Source organism: Planococcus citri, chromosome 4 (assembly GCF_950023065.1).
Source record: "Planococcus citri chromosome 4, ihPlaCitr1.1, whole genome shotgun sequence".
Classification (NCBI taxonomy): Eukaryota; Metazoa; Arthropoda; class Insecta; order Hemiptera; family Pseudococcidae; genus Planococcus; species Planococcus citri.
The window spans coordinates 62,285,595-62,309,564 of record NC_088680.1 but is presented as its reverse complement, the minus strand read 5'-3'; the positions used below and the strand labels follow the sequence as shown (position 1 = coordinate 62,309,564).

At 33.2% G+C, this 23,970-nt stretch overlaps 1 protein-coding gene across 2 annotated transcripts in view; it reads right to left on the bottom strand.

The window, feature by feature from the left end:
* The window catches only part of LOC135845021 (uncharacterized), a 47,102-nt gene extending 26,632 nt beyond the window's left edge, over positions 1–20,470 (bottom strand). For both annotated transcript variants that reach the window (XM_065363459.1, XM_065363461.1), the window contains exon 1: positions 20,066–20,470. In XM_065363459.1, coding sequence (XP_065219531.1) covers positions 20,066–20,141 — 76 coding nt within the window. In that variant the 5' untranslated portion in view covers positions 20,142–20,470. The remainder of the gene's footprint in view (positions 1–20,065) is intronic.
* Positions 20,471–23,970: the final 3,500 nt, after the last annotated feature.

Here is a 23,970-nt window from a genome sequence, read left to right as displayed (position 1 = left end):
GGAGAAGAAGCTAAAAGACAGAGACGAACGATTACGTTACGAAGAAGGGGAGAAAATCAAACTCGAAAAGCGAATTGCATACCTAGAATCGAAGTTGGAAGAAACCGAACGCGAATGTAATCAATTAAGACAACAATTCAACGCTGAGTATACAAAATCACGTAATACAAATCGAGAAAGGTACTCACAAGAAATCACGTCATCGTCGAAACAGCATCATGAATCCAGTAAGAAAAGAAAAATACATAGCGACGAAGAATCCAGCCGTGAAAACCATAAACGCAAAAGCGAAGAAAATCGAGAAAAGCCACGATTACGTTATATTAACTACAACCCGGTGATGTACTACGAAGGAATACTTTTCCATGACAGTAAAGTAAAGACGCAGATGCCTATCGAAATCGACGTATTTTCTTTAATGAAAGACTGCAAAAAGCGAGGCTTCCAGTTTAATCAGTCACTATTACGTAACGAAGTAGAAGACTTCCATTTCGAATGTCAATGGGATTACGTATCTACGTATCTACACAAAGGTCCAAAAGGAAACATCATACGTTTATTTTACATCAACAACTACCTCACAATTGGCGACAGTTTTTTGTATGCCACAGTACGTCAAGGTTTACACAAGAATAAAGTTATGCAATCAATTTACGTCGGTAGCGAACTAGGAGGAGGAACTTTGTCTCCAGGACAAATCAAAAGACAATTAGCAGAAAACCTACGTTATATTACAAGCAAGGTGATGATATCATTCGGCCTACACGACATCGACACGGAAATTTACCAAAATGCATTGAATAACACTCGACAAACATTGGACCTAATCATCAAAATGGGAGCGAAAGAAATCATTGTATTCCCGCCAATCGAACCATTTCAAGATGAAGAAATGCAGAAAAAAATTACGTGGTTTAAAGACTGGTGGAGAAATATTGGAAAAGAATATACAGATGTAAAAATTGAATATCTTGAAATAGTAGAAGAACTTAACATCAAATATCCAAGACCGACTTTCATAGACTCTCGCCGAAATGTGTTTATTATGCCGCAGGCATATTTCGAAGCTGTAAAATACCTCGCACCAAAGATTCATAGGTAACTAACGTAATAAAAAGGATCGAAGTTTACTATACGATGAATATATCCAAATGGCTCGTTAAACCAAAATTCAACATACCACCTGTTAGGTTATCTTTATACTAATGGAAGAATCAAATTTTACGTTACAAAAAATCACTACTCGAAGAAATTCGGATATTCTACTTACAGAAGTCGATTGTAAAATAAATATTTTATTTTTAGCCGAAGAAGAGGCATTTCATGTAACGTTCGCTACATATGATTTAGTCGTAAGAATTTGTTACCACATTTGTTCATTTATTGTTAAACCGAAGATGTATTATTGTCATTACGTTAGAATTTATTTTGTTTGTGAATCATTTAACCATTTATTTACCAAACATAAAATAATCAAGAAGATCAACAAAATTCAAATTATTTCATAGACACCACACCCACCAAACATAGGCAAACGAGATATTCACCACAACATCATCCCTCTAGATGAAATAGACAATAAACAAAATATTGAAACACATTGTGTAATCAACCGTAAAGAAAATAAGTAAGACATAATGTGCTTTGCGATGACATTTAATTAATTCAACGTGAAATTTTAATGATATCTGACGATAATAACAAAGAAGAACGACAAAAGTGTGACCGAAGAAAAAGCTGATAATTCAAGAATTTAATTCGAACGAATACGACAAACTTTTCCAATCTACAGAATAAGGTAACTCAATTTAATACGGCAATACATATGATAAACCAATCAAGTATTTACAACAATATATCTATTTGTCGATTAGAATGGCGAGCAAAATGATAGACGATTCATTAGACCTGACCGAATATGAAGCGAGCGTCAAAATGCCGATATGTGCAATATGCTTACTACTGATACTGGACGATGAATACTCAAAAGGCATAGCAGTCCTCGATCGGTGTCGACACATTGCACATCAACGATGCGTTAACCTGATGACCTGCGTAATCATCAGCTGCGAGGAAAAAGAAAATCCAGGAAGATGCCAGATCCCTAAATGCAAAGAAATCTTCGAGGTGGAGAAAACTCGTGCAATTAGGATAGCAACCAACGATATGGCAAGTGTCATTGCTCGATATGTAAATTACAATCGTAACCTGAAACTCCAACTTAACGAATTAGAACAAACAGTCGAGGACCTACAGCAGACGATTAACACCCAAAGCAATGACTTAGACCAGAGAGATTTTCGGATACGAAATATGGAAGAAGATTTAGAAGGATTTAGAAAGCTTTTGTTCGACAAGGAAATGAAACGCGTTTACGAAGAAATGAAAAAAGAAGACGGAGTCAAGCTAGGAGATGAGTTGAAATTCGAAGAAGATCAATTCGGACACAATCCTCACCTACGAGACGTGATGAAAACCGAAATTATGACTATAACGTTGGAAAACACTCAACCATCAGCGTCAGGATTAAATAATGTAACGCAATCAACTTCGGAATGCTTGCATCAGTCCATTTTGAACCCGAATAACGTAATAACAATTGAAAACGACATCGAACCCATCTATATCGAACCATATCAACATTGGAAAAACTTAAAAGACAACAACAATTTTTATTACGTAACGTTCAAAGATCCGATTGAAATAAGACCGATGGTGATGCACAACAGAAAAACCTACGACATACCGATCGAATACAACATCAACGAATTACGAAGAGAATACTTCAAGAAAGGATTTTACTTCAACAGTGATGTAACAACACGATATTCTGAACGATTTACCGACAAAATTCAAACCGATTTTATCACCCAATATACGTACAAACACCCTCGCGGATATAACGTTAAATGCTACTTCATGGGAAACTATATGATGGTCGGCGACGGGGCACTCTGCGCCATGGCTTGGGAAGGCCTATACGAAAACAAGCCTCTACGGACAACTATGATGAATTCATTACTACTGACAGGCACGCTATCCCCGAAGAAACTAAAAAACCATCTCATACATGCTATTAGACAATTGCCTCCCATGCTAGCAGTCTCCATCGGAAACCACGACGTCAGAAAAGAAATCTATCGTAACGTAATAAAGAACACGAAGCAACTACTACACCTAATGATCAGCAAAGGTGCCAAGAGGATTCTACTGATACCCATGATCTATTCCTATGCAGCCATGGAGAAATATGCGCTAAAAGCAGAGCAGTTTAATAAATGGTTAAAGGAAGAGGCGGTGAAAATAAAAGGCGCAGACCTTATTTATATGGAGCAGTTCGAAGAATTATACCAGAAGCACCCGATCCCATATTTTATAGATCGTCAAGAAAATATCTTCCCAACATATACGGCGAACTATGAAATGGTTTCTTTAATAGCAACAGATATACACGATGAAAGCGAATTATTCCTGACTCAAGTACCCGAACAACCTGATACGATAACAGAAGAAAGATACAGAGAATACGAAGAACGCATCGGTATCGAGACATTACGTAATGCTAATTAACGTAATAAAGTATATCCAAAACGAGAATATATCGTGTAAACCTATACGAGAATGTGTATATGCTATAAGACTAACGTAACACCTAAGCATTTCCAGCAGTCGTGGAATAAATTATGCGATTTACATTTAAAGGATATCCTGCATGTATACTATTAATATAGTAATTATTAAGATAACGTAACGCATCTAATAATTCCAGCAGTCGTGGAAATTTCAATGATGTTCCTTACTAATGTCCTAAGTATTAGTCGAAGGTTTCTTTATGTTTTTACTCGTTACTTATTTTATAGGAAATAAAATAAAATTTATCATCGTGAGAGCAAATTTCATTTATTTAAAGAGCAATTTCATTCGTTAGCACAACTACAACAACACACAGCAAAATCGTACAAAGTGTTCGAACAAAATAAAAAAACCAAACATGAAATAACGTGAAAAATAAAACCACAGTTAAAGAAGTTACAATGACACATTGAGATAACAAATGGTATTTTATTTCGTACAGGTACAACAGCTTAGTAAAGTTCAAAAGTTTAATGCTACCAAGAAGTTATTACAAATAACACATCAAAAATAATCCACCAAGACAACAGTTACACGTAAGTACAAAACAATACATCAATAAAATATGTATAAAGTACATTGGATTACAATATAAAACGTCCAACAGATTCTCAGACACGTGTAGCAAATCGTCGTGCTTGGCCAAAGAAAAACTTTCATCTTACGTAATCCAAATTCGATCATTTCTAAACGTATCCAGTTCCGTTCAATCCTGGGCTCCAGATTTCATCTTCGTAACGTAATTCATGGAAGAAAAGCCGTATTCTGAACCAACTAGGAAGAAAATGGAAGCAATACGAGTAAATATCATTACTTGCTCAAGCTGCAACAAATCACTTGGGCAAGGCCCAGACCAAGACCGGACAAATACGAAATTAAAACTAACTTCGTGTAGACATATCTATCACGAAAAATGTCTAACCAATCTGTATATGGCTTACGCACCCGGGACTGAAAAATGCGTATTCTCTAACTGCAATACATCACTGATTCTTGCATCTGACGTTGAGATACAAGCAAATAATATCCAAATTACGACCGTAAAAGATGATTCAACGTCACCGGCGACTTTAGTAGAACAACTATGGAAGCTACGCAAAGAGAACCAAGAGCTGAAAATAGAAAATAACGATTATATGAACGAAGTCGCTAAATTAAACTCCGACGTAGAACATCTAAATGATCGAGTAAAAGCATCAGTAGAAAAAATCATATACCTAAAAAAATGTGAACCAATCGATAACGTAACACCGGAACACAAGTATGACAATCCGATCGATGAATTTATACAACCTTTAAGCGACGAAGAACAGAACCCGGCAGAATCAACATCTAACGAAAAAGAAATCGATGAATCGCAATTCGAACCGAAATACGAAGACACATCGGACGAGGATACGAATTGGAAACATGAACACCTACAAAAAGAAAAAACAGATGAATTCAAAATCCCGCTGGTTAAATCAACTATTACGAAAACAGCAACATTACCTGCTAAATCTTCACCGAAGAAATCACCACCGAAAAAACTATCATCGCCAACCAAAACCAGCAAAACTATGATTCAAATACGCCGCAAGTCTCCTGAAAGAAAACCGATTAATACAAAAAATCTAAAAGTAATACTTAAGCCATCAGGTTCACGATATGTACCAAGAACACCTTTACGTAATACTCACCGACGAAATGCTATCAATCGATATAGAACGAAATATGAACAGAATAAGTTCGAGTCCATTATAGATAACAACCAAACTCGTAGCCCTCTCAAGCCAGGACATTTTGGAGCGATTCGTGACGTAAAAAATTACCGAAATCGACTAACAATCTCGACCTATGACAAAAAAGAACAAGTAGTTCATTTACCAGTAACCAGAAAGATTTTTCAAGAAGAAATCAGAAGAATGACACTAAAAACATCCATACCTGATGAATTCGGTTCGACGTGTAGAAAGTTTCGATATAACCTATACACAACCGGAGCTACACTTACGTTACGAAATAAAGGAACGGAGACTATTTTCTTTTTGCAGCAGTACTGGATGCTGGGCGATGGCCTGGTACATCAAATGGTCCATTTTGCGATAGCCGGTGATCAAGCTTATACTGAAAAACTAGAATATAATGATTACGTAAATGGTTTTATATCAACAACAGACCTAAATAGATCAATTTCAAAAAACGTAACAAAATTACCTAAAAAGGTGCTGATATCGATAGGTCATAAAGATCTTCATGAAAACGCCAACGAAGAAAAATTGAGAGACGATTTTAATGCGCTGATCAAGACGTTGAGCACTTCAGGCGTAAAGAAAATCTATGTCATACCACCTATAAAACACACGGTACATAGTGATAAAACGAAGAAATTTAGAAATTGGCTAGAAGCTATCAGCATCTCGAAGAAAGATACACATAACACCAACTATATAAAACAGCTTGAAAGTATACTAGATCGAACGTTACCGGAAAAGATAATCGATAAGTGTCCTTTTCTTGATCACCGTATCATTCTGGAGGCTGTCTTGGGTTTACTACCTCTTCTTGCTGAGTAAACATCTGTAAATACGAAATCACGTTACAAAGTATCAAAAATCTAGAACCTTATCAACCTTACGTAATTCATACTTCCCGGAATGAAACAAACATTGCAACATGAAATCGATCTACAGCTCTTCACATGGAACCTGAAACAATAAATAAATTCATGTTAGTCATAGAATAAAATAACATAATAATGTACGAAATTCATACATACTGTAATAGTCAATAGTTTTCACCACTAATGTATGTCCATTAAGCACTTTTGATTTGCCTTCGGTACTTTGATTCATACGATGTAAGGTGATTTTTCTTTATTTTTTACAGATATACTGTTTAGATATTATTTCACTTTATTTTACGTTTTTAATCTTTAATTTTTCCAGAAGTTGGATACAAATTTTTTTTTCTTCTCGGCTTCTTCTACAATTTTTTTTTATTACTGCTTTTTACTGTACCACAGTTGATAAGAAGATGTTTATTTTATTATTTTGTTCAATTTATTTATTTCAATAGCAACATGTAAACACCCGGGGCAAAGGATAGGGCACATAGGACTTTCTCCCTTTTTAGTTGTTAGAGTGGTTACATATTCCTATAAGTAATCACTCGGGGCAATGTAAAGGGAGGAATTGCGCCATTTTCCGTCGCTTAGGTGAGGGAAAATTGTTCTCCTTCTACCTTTTGCTCAATTCTCTTACGTAACCACGCTATCTAGCGGTTTAGTTCGCGTTAGTGAAGTGTTTCACGTTATCCGATCATAACTTCAGTCAATCACGGACTCACTAAGCGAGAGCTTAGTTTCCATTCGATAGATAGGTCGAGGTGCGGAGCCCTATCAGTACGTTCGACGTATGGAGCACGTACTTTCCACCTTATAATTACTGGGATATGGAATATCTTTTACGTAATGGACTATCGGATCGGATCGTGGTTACTCAAGAGATGAACTGCAGCATCTCTAAATTCTCTTTTTAGAGTCATTCATACTGGACCTGCCCTATCCGGCATGAATGCCCTTGTCCCTGGGTGGTGTTTTCAACACACATTTGCGACTACATGTACTCGCTTCCTTTAAATCAAATCGTAATTCTATTTACGTAATATATTCAGACTATTTACATTTAATGCTTAATAACCAATAAAGCTAATGTAACGTTATAGTCGTCCGAGTATTCATTTATATTATTCTATGTGTATAATTTCTCATATCATATTTATCTCCGAAGAGTAGGTATACGAGGCGGTAAATCGCCAGTGCCTATCTGTGCGTAGCACTAGGTATAGGTCTAACTAAGTCGTTAGGGTGAAGTTAGACCATGTAAGACATTAGCACCGCAGGTGCAAATAAAAGGTAAAAACAGTCTTTACACTCGAAAATTGCATTTTTCTGGGTCAATTTTTTTTTTAATTTTGAAAAGTTCTTTCTTTTTGGGTGCCATAAAAAATGAAATGAGTGTTTTCTTTTTTTTTTAAATTGCTTACGTTTCTGTGATGAACGTCCCCCCCTCCCCTCTTCTGAATAATGACGTTCGTGCAGTTTCATTTTTCAGTGAAAAATATAGTGGTGTAATATTTCAATTTTTCGGAGCAATAAGGTACTTTTTTGAAATTTATTGAGGTAATTTTTACTTGAAATCTTTAATAAAAATTACTTTTATCCAGAAAACCTAACCACCATCGTTGCAATTTTTAGTGTGCGTAGCACACTATTGGTTTCGCTTTGAGAAATGAAATTTTATTGGAACTGAATGTTCTCTTAAGCTATCCAACCGTTTTTTGTACCTATTGGACACCATTTGAGAATCATTAAGGCGGAGGGAATAGATTAATTTTCATTCAATTCGGATGGGTAATTGCTGAGTAATTGCAATTTTAGTTCATTATTTTAATGCATTAAATCCTAAAAAAGGAGAAAGGGGACTTGTAAACCACCTGCCGCTCATTGTACCCTGCTATACCCCCAGCCTTATCCTTTCATCATTTTATAAACAGCTGCGTTGCATTGTACCCTGTTACACCCCCAGTCTGCCAGCTGTGTATTTCAAGTGGGAGAGGCTTGGTGGGGTGTTTACCAAACAAATATATTATTTTAATGCCGTAACCCTCGTAGTGATGTGGTGGCTGAGTGGATAGGGCATGTAGGTAGGAATAGGAAATTTAGGGACCCAGGTTCGAATCCCCGTGAGGTAAGTAGGTAGGTGACAGATTTTTCATAGGAAAATCGGATAGGTAAATGCTTTGGAGTTTACTACCTACGTAGTACATGATAATGGGGCAAAAATAATGCTGAAATTGAGTTATGAATTATGATATCATTTGCTAACTAAAAATACATTTCATTAATTTTCTATCTACCTATAGCCATAAGTATAGTAAGAATTACCTTGACATGAATAATTTTCAACTTTTTACTTATAATTTAAAAATTACTTCAAAATGAGTAATTAAACTAATTTTTGTACAATTGAAACATGAAATTTTTATTATCATGATTTAGTAAAAATTATTAAAACAAAATGATTTTTACTATTGGTAGGTACCTATAGCAAAATTTATTAAAATGATAATTTTTACTAAATGATTACAGTAAAAATTATTAAATGGGATCTGGTACTTAATTGTGCTAAATACCAGTATTTAGTTAAATTTTTTTGTAAAAATTACCCATATTTTTTTTTGTGTAATTTAGAGGCAATTCATTATCATGATTTAGTAAAAATTATTAAAACAAAATGATTTTTACTATTGGTAGGTACCTATAGCAAAATTTATTAAAATGATAATTTTTACTAAATGATTACAGTAAAAATTATTAAATGGGATCTGGTACTTAATTGTGCTAAATACCAGTATTTAGTTAAATTTTTTTGTAAAAATTACCCATATTTTTTTTTGTGTAATTTAGAGGCAATTCAAATTCTTAACATATTTTATAAGATTTAATTCTTAAAAGAATTACCTTGACATGAATAATTTTTAACTTTTTACTTATAATTTAAAAATTACTTCAAAATGAGTAATTAAACTAATTTTTGTACAATTGAAACATGAAATTTTTATTATCATGATTTAGTAAAAATTATTAAAACAAAATGATTTTTACTATTGGTAGGTACCTATAGCAAAATTTATTAACATGATAATTTTTACTAAATGATTACAGTAAAAATTATTAAATGGGATCTGGTACTTAATTGTGCTAAATACCAGTATTTAGTTAAATTTTTTTGTAAAAATTACCCATATTTTTTTTTGTGTAATTTAGAGGCAATTCAAATTCTTAACATATTTTATAAGATTTAATTCTTAAAAGAATTACCTTGACATGAATAATTTTTAACTTTTTACTTATAATTTAAAAATTACTTCAAAATGAGTAATTAAACTAATTTTTGTACAATTGAAACATGAAATTTTTATTATCATGATTTAGTAAAAATTATTAAAACAAAATGATTTTTACTATTGGTAGGTACCTATAGCAAAATTTATTAACATGATAATTTTTACTAAATGATTACAGTAAAAATTATTAAATGGGATCTGGTACTTAATTGTGCTAAATACCAGTATTTAGTTAAATTTTTTTGTAAAAATTACCCATATTTTTTTTTGTGTAATTTAGAGGCAATTCAAATTCTTAACATATTTTATAAGATTTAATTCTTAATTTAGAATAAAAAGCAAGTTCTGAAAATTGGTTTGAAAATTTATAAATTTGAAGACAATGGAAATTCTAAAAAAAATAGTATGAAAATTTGTATTTAGAGACGCTGAGAATTCCAAAAATTGATTAAAAGTTCTGTAAGTTGCAGATAATGTGAACTTGAAAATTATATAAAATAAGTATTGTAATATTTATGAACAAGATGAGAATTCTGAAAAATTGGAGGCAATGTAAATTCCAAAAATTGAGTAAACGTTTTACAATTTGTGAACAATATGAACTTGAAAATTGAATTTGAAATTTTTTAATTTAAAGACAATAAGAATTCTGAAAAATTATTCAAAATTTGACTATTTAGAGGCAATGTGAATTCTAAAAATTGATTGCAAATTTCCTAACTCAGCAGCAATGCAAAATTCTGAAAATTTATTGAAAACTTTATGAAATTGTAGCGATGGGGAATTCGGGAAATCGATTTGAAATTTTGTAAATTTTAAAACAATGCAAACTATGAAAAACAACTAGAAATTTCTTAATTTAGAAGCAATACAAGCTTATAAATTATTCTGAAATACCTATTGTAATTTGGAAAATATGAAAACACTGAAAAACAATTATTATTTTGAAGCAGTGAGAGTTTCAAAAATTCTCATCACTGTGACATGGTTGATTCACTTATGCACTACCTAGATGTAATAACGGTTATAGCTGTAGAAAAGGCAGCTAGCTACGCACACTTTGCAGCTAAGCTTTGCTTAGCTGTCTAGTTTAAATTCTTGTTCTGCGAGAAAAGAGCCATCATTGAGAATTTTTTCGAAACTTTATCTCATTGAATTTGACCTTATATTTCGACTATAAGTTTCCAATCCTCCCTCTCCCTGCTTCAACGAGAAATTGCAGAGACTTTTGATTTTCAAGGTTAGATAATATATCAAAAAGAAAAATTGATGAAAAAGGCAACAAGGTCAAAACTACTGATTAAACACTTCAGTTTTTTCACGTGCAGTTTTCTGCAACTTTTCTAACGAAGGAAACTTTTTGAAATTACATTCTACGACGAATTGAGCTAATCACGAAACCAAGCTGAATCAAAACAGCATGTCTTGATATAAAACTTTCGTAACCAAAATTCCAGGTCCTAAAGAATTGTTTTTGATTTTTTGAAAATTTAATGAACTCAAAAAATGAACTTTAGAACCTGAAATTTCGGTTACGAACGGTGTAAGGCGTGTTCTTTCCATCTAACTTGAATTCGTTCAAAACAGGAGTAAGCTTAAGAGGTTCTTTAGCATAAAAATTCCTCAGGTCCTAATTTTATCTATTTTTGATGGGTACGCTGCTTCTTCTCCTCCCAGTTATGTTTCGGTCACGATGAAGACTTATTTTCGTGCTTTGGTCGAAAAGATGACTAAGGTAAACCCGGGAGAGATGCCGCACCTTCAATTTTGGTATGTTGGCAACACTGATTCGAAAATCCAACCGTGTAGAAACATACCTTATACCCAACTACCTTACATGCAACAAAAATATTTCGCCGACCTAACATATTTTGGTCTGTGGAAATCCTTGAAGTTGAAAAGTGATGAAATTTTTTGAAGAATCAATTTTCATGATTTTTAAAACAAAAATTTTCGTTCAAAATACATTCTGAAATTGGTTTTCAAATAGTCCAATGGAAAGTACATTTAATATAGATTAATTTGAGCTACACAACTTTTTCAATATCAAATGATTTGTGAGATCAATTTACGAAAAAAGAAAAAGTCTCAAAATGGGAGAGATGCCGCACATGTGTGCAGGGAGAGATGGCCAATGAAAATTTCATAGTTATAATAATGCTTTTCATTTTTTTAATGGAATTTTTTAAATTTAAGCTCACAAGATACATCCAACACAGAAGACTACTTCTGTGACTTCTGCTCATCTCAAATTTCAAAAAAAAAATTTTCAATACATTTTCAATTATTTACATGCAAAATCCCATAAGCCATCTCACCCATACACATGGGAGAGATGGCCAAAAAATTTTTTTTTTTATTTTTCAAAAAAATCGAAAAATTATTGACCAAAAAAAAAATTGTTCAGGGCCACAGGTACAGAACCTGTACGTAGTACTTTTCACGAAGTATCAAATTTTTTGAGTCATTTTTGCCGAATTTATGACGATTCTAAGAATGGTGCGTCATCTCACCCGGGTTTACCTTATAGATATTAGACAGTAGACAGTTTGAATTTTTGAGTTGTTTTTTTTTCATTTTTCTCATTTTCAAACCTGGGAAATCTGATTAACATTATCGACTTATTTTCGAAGTTTTCAAAATCTGACTTGGTGTAAAGAATTTGTTGGAATTTTTTTTCAAGCCATGAAAAGACTAGCAAAAATATTGTAAACTTACTCGAAATTTAGTAATTAGACAATTTTTTATCAGCCTTAAATCTCGAAAATCCCCCCTTCCCCTTCTTGTTCGAAAACTATCTCCATGTCAATAAGATCACAGAATCATAATATTCGATTTTGACCTGAAATATTAACTTTCTATTAAAACCTTGGTAGGGTCACTAGGGAGGAAAGGGAGGGGGTAAATGGACCAATCCTCCCTGGATCTGAATTTCCTGATGGGCTTGACACAAATTTCCTTAAATAATAGAGCTGAGGTACATATTCAATTTTCAAAATTTACTATCGAAAATTTTTATTCGTGTTTAAAATTGAGAATACTTTTTTTCAAGAGTGAATTGTAATGGGAGGGGGGGGAGCAAAATTATTTTTTTTCTTATCCATTTTTTAGGCTCTAGGAGTGAGCCCAAGTTCATTCATTTGTGCAAAGTACATAAAAACAAAAAATTGAAAAAAACTGGTTCCTTTTTTATCAAAGATTATCCTTTATTACCCCACCTATGACTAATTACCAGCCAACGACAAGACTAGAAAGTTTTCACTTTCATCCGGTCTGTTCGCCATTTAACGTATATGTGTCGATACACTCTGAAATCGATTAATTCAGCAAATTGAAATACAATCGAGGCGGCTAATAATTGGGGGAATTGCATCAGGAAATTATTCCTTTTTACCTACTATAGGTACTCGACGCTAATTACAACAATTGTTTGTAGGCCTTACTTCCTCGTTAAAGAATTCGCACTCGCAAGTGGATCACGGGGTAATGCCCTGTTTTTCTTTTCATTTTTTTTTTATTTCGAGAGTTGCGTCATACACTCGTTTTGAAAAAAGCTCAATTTCAGAATGACTATAGTGATGATATTATAAAGTATCAAAAAAATTTCTTTCGAATGGATTAATTTTCTCTGAGTTCTTTAATGAAGAATGGTTTAATTATGCAGAGCACCTGTACCTGTATGTGTATACTCATTCATAAGTCAATTAATGAAAAGTATTGGTTTACACTCACGCACATTGCATCAAGGTCTTTTACCTTTCTTTACGGACCGTTGATCATTCGTACTGTCCTCCGCGGATAAATCGCATGTCTGACACCATATTGAATAATAACCAGCGTATGTACCTACTTCTCCCCTTCGTATACTTTTTTTATTTCATGTTACGATTCGTTTCGTAACAATTTTCGTACATATACGAATACGATTCACATTCCACGAGTAATATCGTATTACTGAGTTGATCATGTTTCATGTACCTATCTATGTACTTACTTAGATACGTGTAAAAAGTTCAACTTTTATGGGTTTAATGATAGGATAGGACAATAGTACATACTCAATGAAGTAGCACCTAATTTTTAGTTAGAATCGATTCGTTGCCACTATAGTCAAAATTATTCTCGCGATGGAATTCACAATTCAACTCCATCGGAGACTGGTTTGGTTTTTTTTGGCAAATCTAAAGCATAGAATCTCCATGAGTCATTGACTCGTAGAATTTTCTCGCTTCGAGTTGGATTTAGTATCTATTAATTGCATGATTTCGTGCAAACTGCAAATCGCACGCGTGATGCCAGCCTATTTGAATTGAGATGAGAATTAGTAAAGCAGGTCGTTTTAGAGGAGGTGTCTTGTTTGATATACGAGTACTAGTAAATTCAATGACGCGTGTCGACAACAAAAAGTTCCAAAAATAACGCCGAAAATTCATCCTATAGGTAATCCTATCGACAGTGATGATATTTATTACCGTATTGATGTGTCAGCGATTGTAATGGGCGTATGTGATTTCGTATGGGAATATTAGCGATCGACCTTCTCATTGATGATGGTGGATTGGCGGATGATGAGTACCGAAAAATAGGTACTCACGCGGAGATTATAAATTCTAATTTTTATACCATTTTCTGGCGTTTAACCTACATTTTAGTACGTTTCCCAAATTACACACGATGGCCATTGTCCTTGATCCGTTTAGCCTGTTTGAAATTTAAAATAGGAAAAAATGGCGCGAATACGAATTTAACGTCGCGTTTATAAATCTAAATGCGGTATAATGTGAATGTGGCAACATTGTGTTGCAGCGAAAAACGGAAACCGGCACGTTTTTCAAGCAGAAACGTATTAACATACCGCAACCAGCGGTTTACTTCCTTTTGAAATCACCAATTAGGTGCTCGATGTACGAAATGTTTGTGAAAAATTATTATTTTTCGTAATTATAAACAGTTACATTGTATGTGGGGAATATTCCATATTTCACGGTGTAGGTATAGGTATACTTATGAATGACTGTACGGGTATCTATACTGGTTGGTGCTGCTATACGAATGACTGCATGTTTGGGGTCGATGAAGAGATTAGCTGTTCACATGTGTGTGTGGGTTGTGGATTTTTGTCTCTTCGCGAACTAAACAGGTGTTCGAACAGTTGCGATGAAATACCTATACCTGTATCGAAATCGATGTATTGCTGGAGTGATTTCTTCGAATAAGGAATAGGTACAACGAAATGTAATTTTTTTGGTCGAATTTTGTTTGTAGAAGGAAGGAGGTGTTGGTATGATTTTCACGGTATCTTGAACTCGTTAATACGAAGTTTTATACCAAGATTCGAAGGTGGAAGGTACCTATCTGCGGGCTTGAGACCTATCTGCTCGAATGATTGGTCGTTCTTGTAATGCTTTTCCCCCGCCAGATGACAATTACTCGAGTTTCACGTGAAATTAGCCACTATTCTGGAGTTTATTTCACGCCTTCTTTGTACCTACTGTGAAGGTAATTGGAAAATCGACTTGGGCAAGATTCGTGATACTTCCAGCAATTCCAGCTAAGCGTTTTTATGCGATGGATTTTACCTCGTGTGATTTTGCATTATCACTGATTTATGGGGGTTTGGATTTTAATGCTTTCAAGGTAACCACAGGTGTTGCGCTGTGATTTCGCCCGAAGTTTAATTTTTGCCTGGTTCAGGATACAACATGTTCCAAAATTCACGTGACTAATTTTCCCCTGTTCAAATGATTTTTTTTTTTGAATTTTTGGGTATTTTCAAATTGATAATTTTACTAAACGAGTTGGTAAATGTGTAGATTTTTTATTCAGTTGAAAAAAAAATCTAAAAACAGAAAGTTGGTAGAACTGGCTTCGAAAAGTTGAGGTTTTAGTGATTGTTGTAAATCAAAATGTATACTTGTGATTTTGGAAATGGATTGTTGAAGTAGTGTAAAAATAGTCAATTAAGCGAACACTTTTTTTAGAATACAAAAATTGCTCATTTTTGAATTTTTTGGCCACCCCCCCCCTCAATCATATCAATGTCAATAAAATTGCAACACTTTCGAGAACCTACATACAAAAGATTACGAGCGTTTTTACACCGATTTGAAACATGTTTAACACATTTTCATGCCTTTTTGGCTACAGAAATTTTATTGATTCAAAGTAATTTTAATCAATGCCTTTTTGCTCGCAGTTTTACGTATGTTTTCAACACTTTTTCATGCATTTTGGTTGAATTTCGCTCTAATTTCATCAGTTTTTTTTGACCAATTTTCAGTGATTCAGATGCCTTTTTGGGAGTTTTTACATTTTTTCAATACTTTGGGTTGATTTTATTTAAATCTCGTTTGTTTTGAGTGCCAAAATTTCATCATTTTTCTGGAATTTTTAGACATTTTGATGCTGTTTTGCATGTTTTTACATATCAGTATAACACATTTTCAACACTCTTTCTTGCATTTTTGGAATATAATTAATATGTATCTCTGAAATTCGTTAATTTTGACGTAATTTTTTCATCATTTTTGTGCTTTCTTGACTGTTTTTACCGTATTTTAACATGTTTTCAACATTTTTTTTAGCATTATTGGTAAATTACATCATTTTCAGGAATTTTTTTTATTGATTTTGATGTTTTTTTAAAGAGCTTTTACTCCATTTTTACACTTCTTCTTGCATTTTTGACAAACATCACGTTTTGAAACTTTTAGTGATCTGTTCTCGATGTTTTTACATCATTTTAACGCATTTTCCATAGATTTTTGCATTTATTTTGTAGAATATTCTGCTGAAGTTTATCAATTTGGGCCTGGGGCAATTTTCAATGATTTTAATGCTTTTTGGGCTATTTATTTATCTCATTTTTGACACGTTTTCAACACTATCTTTGCATTTTTGGAAAATTACATTATTTTTGGATAATTTTCATTGATTTAAATGCGCTGTTTTTTAGTGCTTTTACACAAGAGTACATGTTTTTTACACTTTTTAGTACATTTTCGTCGAATTTTATCATTTTTTGAAATTTTTTGATTTTAATGCAGTTTTGGATATTTTTACTTTATTTTCATACGTTTTATGTGCAATGTTATGCATTTTTGACGAATTTCATCGACATTTTATTTTTTTTTTCTGTAATTTTCATTGATTTCGTGGCTTTTTTGAGCGTTTTTTAATACCAGTTTAACTCGTTTTCAGCACTATTTCATGCAATGTTGTTAAATTTTTGAGAAACGTTTACGTTTTATCGCAATTTTTGTGATTTTAATGCTCTTTTGTTGAATTATTTCAATACATTTTGAACAATTTTAATACGTTTACTTATGAAAAATTTCGTGAAAATTTCAAGCATTGTTACATCGATTTAAACAATTTTCAACAATTTTTCATGCATTTTTGGCAAATTTCTCTGAAAATTCATTGCTTCTTGGTATCTAAATTTTTAAAAATTTATTTCAATGTTTTTTGAGTGTTTTCCGCCAATTTGGATGGGTGGGGAGGGAGGGGAGGGTGAGTCGAGTCGAGTTGCGATGGTTCTAAAATTTTGTGAAATTCCTAATTGTAAGGAAAACAGTATTACCCCCCCCCCCCTTCCCTAAACAAATGTGAAGAAAAATGAAATGTGATATACAAATTTGGTATTCAGTGCTGAATGGTGAAGAAAGGATGTCAATTTTCAATAGTCAATAACTAAAAAAATAACGAAAAAAGTTACAATTTTTACGTATTTTGTGTGTGACTCACTCACACAATGTAACTTGTGTATATAATTCACCCACATAGTACGAGTATTACAACCTGTGTGTGACTCACCCAAACATTGTGACTTATGGCGAGTCATTTGACACCCTGTTAGCTAAAAAATTTAATAATTTTTTTGAAATGGATTACCTGATTTTTTAGCATAAAATTATCGATTTATAGAAATTTGTTCGTTTTCTAATGACGATGACGATCTTTCCTAATGTTTCAAATAAATTTTTGAAATTCTGCCGAAAACTCATGCGAGCTGATTTAGGTGCTACCAAGTGCATGAACACTTCAATTTTTTTCATCTTCGTTTTTCATGTTTGATCCTCATATTGAATAACCCCTCTAGCCCCCTTTCTCATCCTTAATTTCATCCTGATCACGCCAATGTACATATATACGAAGTCAACTGAAGTCAAATTTTTGACCTCAGTGACAAATTTTCAAAAAGAAACTTGAAAAATGATGAAATTTGAGTTCAATGAATCGTAATATGAAAAATTTCCCCTTGTTGGCTTAGTCAAATGATGTCAAGTAGGAAAAAAACTGATCTACGAGTAAATGTGTACCTATACCTATCTTATTTGAAGGGTCCGGATTTAAAAATTGTTGATTTGGTAGATAAAAACGAAATTTTAGCTGCAATGTGCTTTTATATGAGATCATTATTGACAAAAATAATAATCCCATTTCAGAAATATATTTTTCATGATGAATAACAATTTGTGAGTTGAAATTTTTTTATCATCTGCGGATCAAAAAAACTACTCGATTTTCCTTTCAATTTGAAGATGTTTGCCTATTTATTTGAGGAAGGACGAGGCTACTTTTCTGTATCATTTGTCTCGCTGTACATATATAGTGTCACCTGGGGTAGTACTAATACTAATATAATAGAACCAATTTTTTTTATTATACAATACATATATATTTTGATTTGTTGATACAATATTGTACTTTAAATGCATGAAAAATAATGACCTTTATTTTGTTTGTTTGCAGATGCTGTTCTTGAGAAAGAAATCGAGAAATGAAGCGAGATAAATTTCTTATCAAAGGACGAGAAAATGGTGAGTTGATTTTGAATTTTTGTCAAGCCAAGTGTCTCCAATTATATCAGCTTATTTTGAACAAATATAATTTAAAGAAAATTATTTCTAGGGTGGTTGAATGAGAGGAAGAGGGCAGGGAAACAGGAATTTCCGGCTCATGTGCTGAAGATTTATGTAATAGACCATTTCATGTAAAAAGGTCACTAGAAAGTTGTGAAATTGCTTCAGAAAATGAAAATTACCTGTTTTAACGGTCCTCCTTTCTACAGTATGACACAAAAGTAGTGCTTGGTGGCTTTTACTGTATTTCTAAATGGAAAGTGAAAATTTCAGGCCCAAGCACAGGGTGCCCACAAATTGAAAAACCAGTTTGGTCGAAAAATTCAAACTGGTTTTTATTGGCGCAATGTATTCTACACACTAAGGCGACAAGAATGTGATATGAATTTTTTGAAACCGGTTCAATAATTTGCAACCAGTTAACAAAAAAACCCAAAAATTGTAGATATAGAAAAAAGCTTGAAACAAAAGTTGTAGTATTGTAGAGAGTAAAAACTCACACAATTCTGTCTAATCGCATTTTGAAACCGGTTCATTGGTTCGCATTTAGCAACGAGTTTTTGACAATTACTTGAAAATTTAGAGATGAAGAAAAAAGCTCGAAACAAAAGTTGTAGAGCGTGAAAAATTGAACCATTTTTGCTGATCAGATTTTGAAACCGGTTCATTAATTTGCAGCTAGTTATCAAGAACTACGTAAAAATCGAAGATCGATAAAAAAGCTTGAAACAAAAGTTATGGAGTGTAAAAAATTACACAATTTTGTCTAACCACATTTTGAAACCGGTTCATTTTGGTTCGCATTTAGCAACCAGTTTTCGACAATCATTTAAAAATTGGAGCTAGAGAAAAAAGCTCAAAACAAAAGTTGTAGAGCGTGAAAAATTGAACCATTTTTGCTGATCGGATTTTGAAAATGGCTAATTAATTTGCAACCAGGTAACTTTCGATGGCTTGCTGCGAATTAATGAACTGGTTTCAAAATCTGATTAGCGAAAATTCTTGTCAAGGACTGTTCTCAAAACCCAAGATAAACTCAAATTTGCTCGGGTTCTGAAAATTGTTGGTTGCGATTGCAATCTTGAAAATCAGGTTATATTTTTATGCTTTTCGAAATAAATTTTTTATAGATGGGAGGGGGGATGGGGGAAGGTTTAATATAGCATCAATGTTTCTCCAAACATCCTGCCCAACTGGTAAAAATAAATAGCAGGTTTGTTGATTTCATTAATGAATGATGCTATCCAGCTTGCTCAATCTACAGTCCGCAATAATGTAACTGGGTTCTATTTGGAGATTTGCTGACTCATTCTATTTCACAGGAAATGATTTAATAACCTTTATGTTGAATTTCGGTCGTGGTTAACTTATTTTTTTAACACAAAATTCTGTGTGATGGTGGTGCTCTGTGTTGTTGTTGACGCTGAAGGTGATATTCAAAGGGATTTTGGAAAGTAGGTCCAACTACCAATGCAGTACCTATAATACCTACCTATTCAGGGAATCCAGAATGTTAAGTTTTTGGTTTGAATTCCTCAAAGATGTTTTTACCAGGGGAAAACTACGATAAGAGTTAGGGTTTTGTATCATCAGTTCACAAACTTGCAGGGTTCTATTCCATGGAGCTTGCATACATACTATCATATTAGTAATCTGTGATATGAAAATGAAAAACTTACCATTTGTTAACATTTTAAGAACAGTAAGAACGGTAATTGCTTGAACCATGTTGGGTATGTAATATTTCCTTGTCATCTTGAGTTACTGGCAATTTATGCACTAATGTTTAAAGCAAGTGCGTATAAAACAAACACTCGCCTTAGAGTTCACTTTTTTTCTAACACGCCACGTCCAATAATAGTTTTTACGCGTAGAATGCACACCGAATATACTAAAAAGCCACATGCAACGATCGTCTTTTATCGATACACGCGAAAATGAAAAAAACCGAAACCAACTATATCATATTTAGACCGCACTCTCTGCACGCGTTAAAAAATGAAAGAAAATTTTTCCAGAGTGCAAATTAACCATCTAACCATCGAGTTCGCACCGCCGATACTGATTTTCATCTCGAATCCAAATCCAGGCTAGTCTCTAGCCTTCGTCGCCTGCACCACTTTGGTGGACTAGCCGGATGCGAGTCCATTGTTCTAGGGCTTCCGGGAAAAATGACAGAGGGATAGGAGTTGTGTAAACCGGGGTCACTGTATGTCCATCGTGTTGATGTTTATCGTCAAATATTCTACACATATCCATACTGTACGAGTATAGTATAGGTACGATTTCCAGAGAATATCGCGTATCTATGTATGTAGTATGGGGTGAGCGATCTGTTATAGGTACTAGGTAGGTATAATGTGTGTGGTGCAGAGAAACGAGCTCTGGTAAGATGGTCGCTGGCAAACTTGACGTACGAGTAGTTCAATGATCTATCCGTGTACACCCCCAGTGGCCAGTGGAACACTGGCGTCTGCCTCCTCGACCAATTATCGCGCCTAAATTTGTAATAATAATCGTTTCTGCTTGAGTAAGTGCAACGCTGCGTGCAGCTACCAGTTTCTCAGTTGATGATGCTGGTGATGCTATACCTCTCGTACCAGGAAATCGTGTATTTTCTGCTTTTATGTTGGGATTTTGTTGTTGTTTTTTTTTTTTTACAACTGTTGTTGATACCGCGCGTACAATTGGTTGGTTGACGATGATTTATTCTCAATTTGTAATGAAATGCAAATTAGCGTGTAAGTAATTTCGGTATTTTTGGCGCCGTTGATGATAATGTATGAATGAATTTACAAGGTCAAGTTTTGAGTGAGAATTTTCAAGATGTAGCCTGTATGGTGATTTTCGGTTCTTCAAATGGTCATCTGTATAGGGAACCTTTTGAGCTCACACTTCACGAATTGAACGAAACCTTACTAAATTATTGAAAGAGCATATTTTGAAATCTCCGTAACCAAAATTTCAGGTGCTCAAGTTTATTTTTTGGATTTTTGGTGAGTTTTTGAAAATTTGAAAAATCCAAAAAAGCTGTTTCATTAAGCTTCAAGAACTACCCAGAGCGAGTTGAAATTTCTGGAGTTTGAAAATTAGCCGATGGCTCCAAAAAAAGTCAAATTTGGATTGTTTTCGAGTCGGGTGATCGTGTAGACAGGATATTTTGTCAGAGAGCCGCTCATGTTACACTTTTTTTTGAAAATTTGATGTTTTTTACTTTTTCTGAATTTTATAGGTAGGTGTACAAATTGTTCAAAAAATTCACTTTTAAACTAACTGTCCTGGAATTTCGATAAAACTACCTTGAACGGATGAGAGGATGTCTAATTAGCTCCAACCGAAGTTACAGGTGCTCAAATTCATTTTTGGCCCTTCTAGAGCAATTTGAAATTTATGGAGAAAATTGTAAAATCGCTGGAGGGTCCAGGAAGCCCACTAATAAGTGATGGCTGTTGAATTGAAGAAATTATTCACATTAGTTCATTTTTCTCAACAAATTTTATCTAGTAGAAAAGTTCAAAAATCCCTCTTGACCAGTTTTTTTTAAGTTTTTAAATTTTCAAAAATTTGCCAAAAATCTTGTCAAAATTGACAGAAAGTCTCGTTTCAAGCCAAACATTGCTGAAAATTGATGCTCTTTTGCAATAATTCCAAAAATTTCCAAAAATCTGGCTTTTTGTCAGAAATTGCCAAAAATGACTTTTGCCAAATTGCTTTTTGCCAATACATAATTGCCAAGAGACCTGATTTTGACCAAAATTATGACCCATCTAACCCCCCTCACCCTCCTTTACGGGTGTAATAATCTTGTAATTATAAACACCCCCCTCCCCCCCCCCCCCCTAGAAAGATCCAATTTTGGAGAAAATTGTTTAAAAGATGTCGCTTTTTTGCCAAAAATTTCGCTTAAAATGTTCGCTTTTTTGCAAAACTTTGAAAAAAATTATTTTAACCCAAAAATTTTACTTGAAACCCTTGTGTATTACAAAAATGATTGTAAAAGTATTGCTTTTCGCTAAAAATTGCCCAAAAGAGTTAATTTTTACCAAAAAATTATAAATAGGACTTCGCAGGATTTTAATTTCTGCTGTTTCACTTTTATTCCAAAAATTAGGTTGTCAAAAAACTCTGCTTTTCGCTAACATTATGAAAATCTTGCTTTTTATTACTTAGAAAGTTTTGTTTTTTACTACAATTGTCGAAGTCTTGCTTACTACCAAAAGTGTTTTTTACACAAAAAGGAATTGTCAAATCTCTTTTTTCTGGCTAAAATTTTTTTAAATTGTCACCCTAAGGCTCGCTCCGGCCTCATTGCTTAAATTGTCACTCTTGCTTTTTTCCAAAAATTGTCAAAATTCTCGTTTTTATGCTAAATGTAGACTTCAGGGCTCACTGTTTTTTATTTAACCAATAAATTTGCAAAACACTTCAACTCATTTGCAAAAAACTGCTTAGAATCTTCGTTTTTTTTTTTTTGTTTTTCTGTTTGCTAAAAACTCCAAAAAGTTATTTCAATTTTAAATTGCCCTAAAAGTGTATTATTCATTTCAGAAATTACGAAAAGTCTCTTTTTTTCTATAAAAATGACCAGAATTTTTCACTTTCATCTCAAAAGTTTCAAAAAATCTCATTTCAACAAAAATTTTGAACGTTTTACTTTTTTCCAAATTGCTTTGCGAATAAGACCAGTTTTTTTCTATAATTTTTATAGCCTTTCATTTTGTTTAAAATTGATGAAAATTTCCAATAAGGCTCAATTTTTTGCCTGAAGTTTGCAAAAGGTCTCGTTCTTGCCAAAAATTGAGTAGAATTTTTGCTATTTTGCAAAAAATTCTCGGAATGTGTCACTTTTATTCCAAAATTTGCCAAATGTCTCGTTTGTTTGCCAAAAGTTGTCAAAAAGCACTGATTTTTACTGAAATTATCAAAATCTTTTTGTAAAAAAATATTAAAAATTCTCACTTTTTTCTCAAAAAATTCTGATTTATTGTCAAAGGCTTGCTTTTTACCTAAAATTATCAAAAGTTTCCACTTTTTTACAAAAAAAATGTCATCAAATCTCACTTTTTTGTTGAAAAATGTGAAAAAGTTTCCTTTTGTTGCTAAAAATGGTTGAAAACAATGCCTGTTGCTGTAATAATTGTCAACGTCTCGTTTTTTTTTTACCAAAAATCAAAAAGTCTTCATTCTTCATCAGAAACTTGTAAAAAGTCCTGCGTTTTGCTAAAATTGTCAGTCTTACTTTTTGTTGTAAAATAATGCCTAAAACGTCTCGATGTTTGCCAACAAATTACCAAATCATCTCACTTTTTTACATCAAAAATTGTCCAAAAAAATGTTGTTTTTTACCAAAAAATTTCAGAAAGGTCTCACTTTGACGAAAATTTTGAAAATCTAATTTTTTTTGGTAATTGCTTTAAAGAGCAGTTTTGTGCTAAAAGATTTATTAGTGTTGCTGTTTGTCTAAAATTGTAGAAAATTTTCCTTTTTTTTTTTATAAAAAATTATTTGATAAGTTCTACGTTTTTGCTAAAAAAAATTGTCGATAGATCTCGTTCATTCCAAAAATTGCATAAAATTTTCGCTC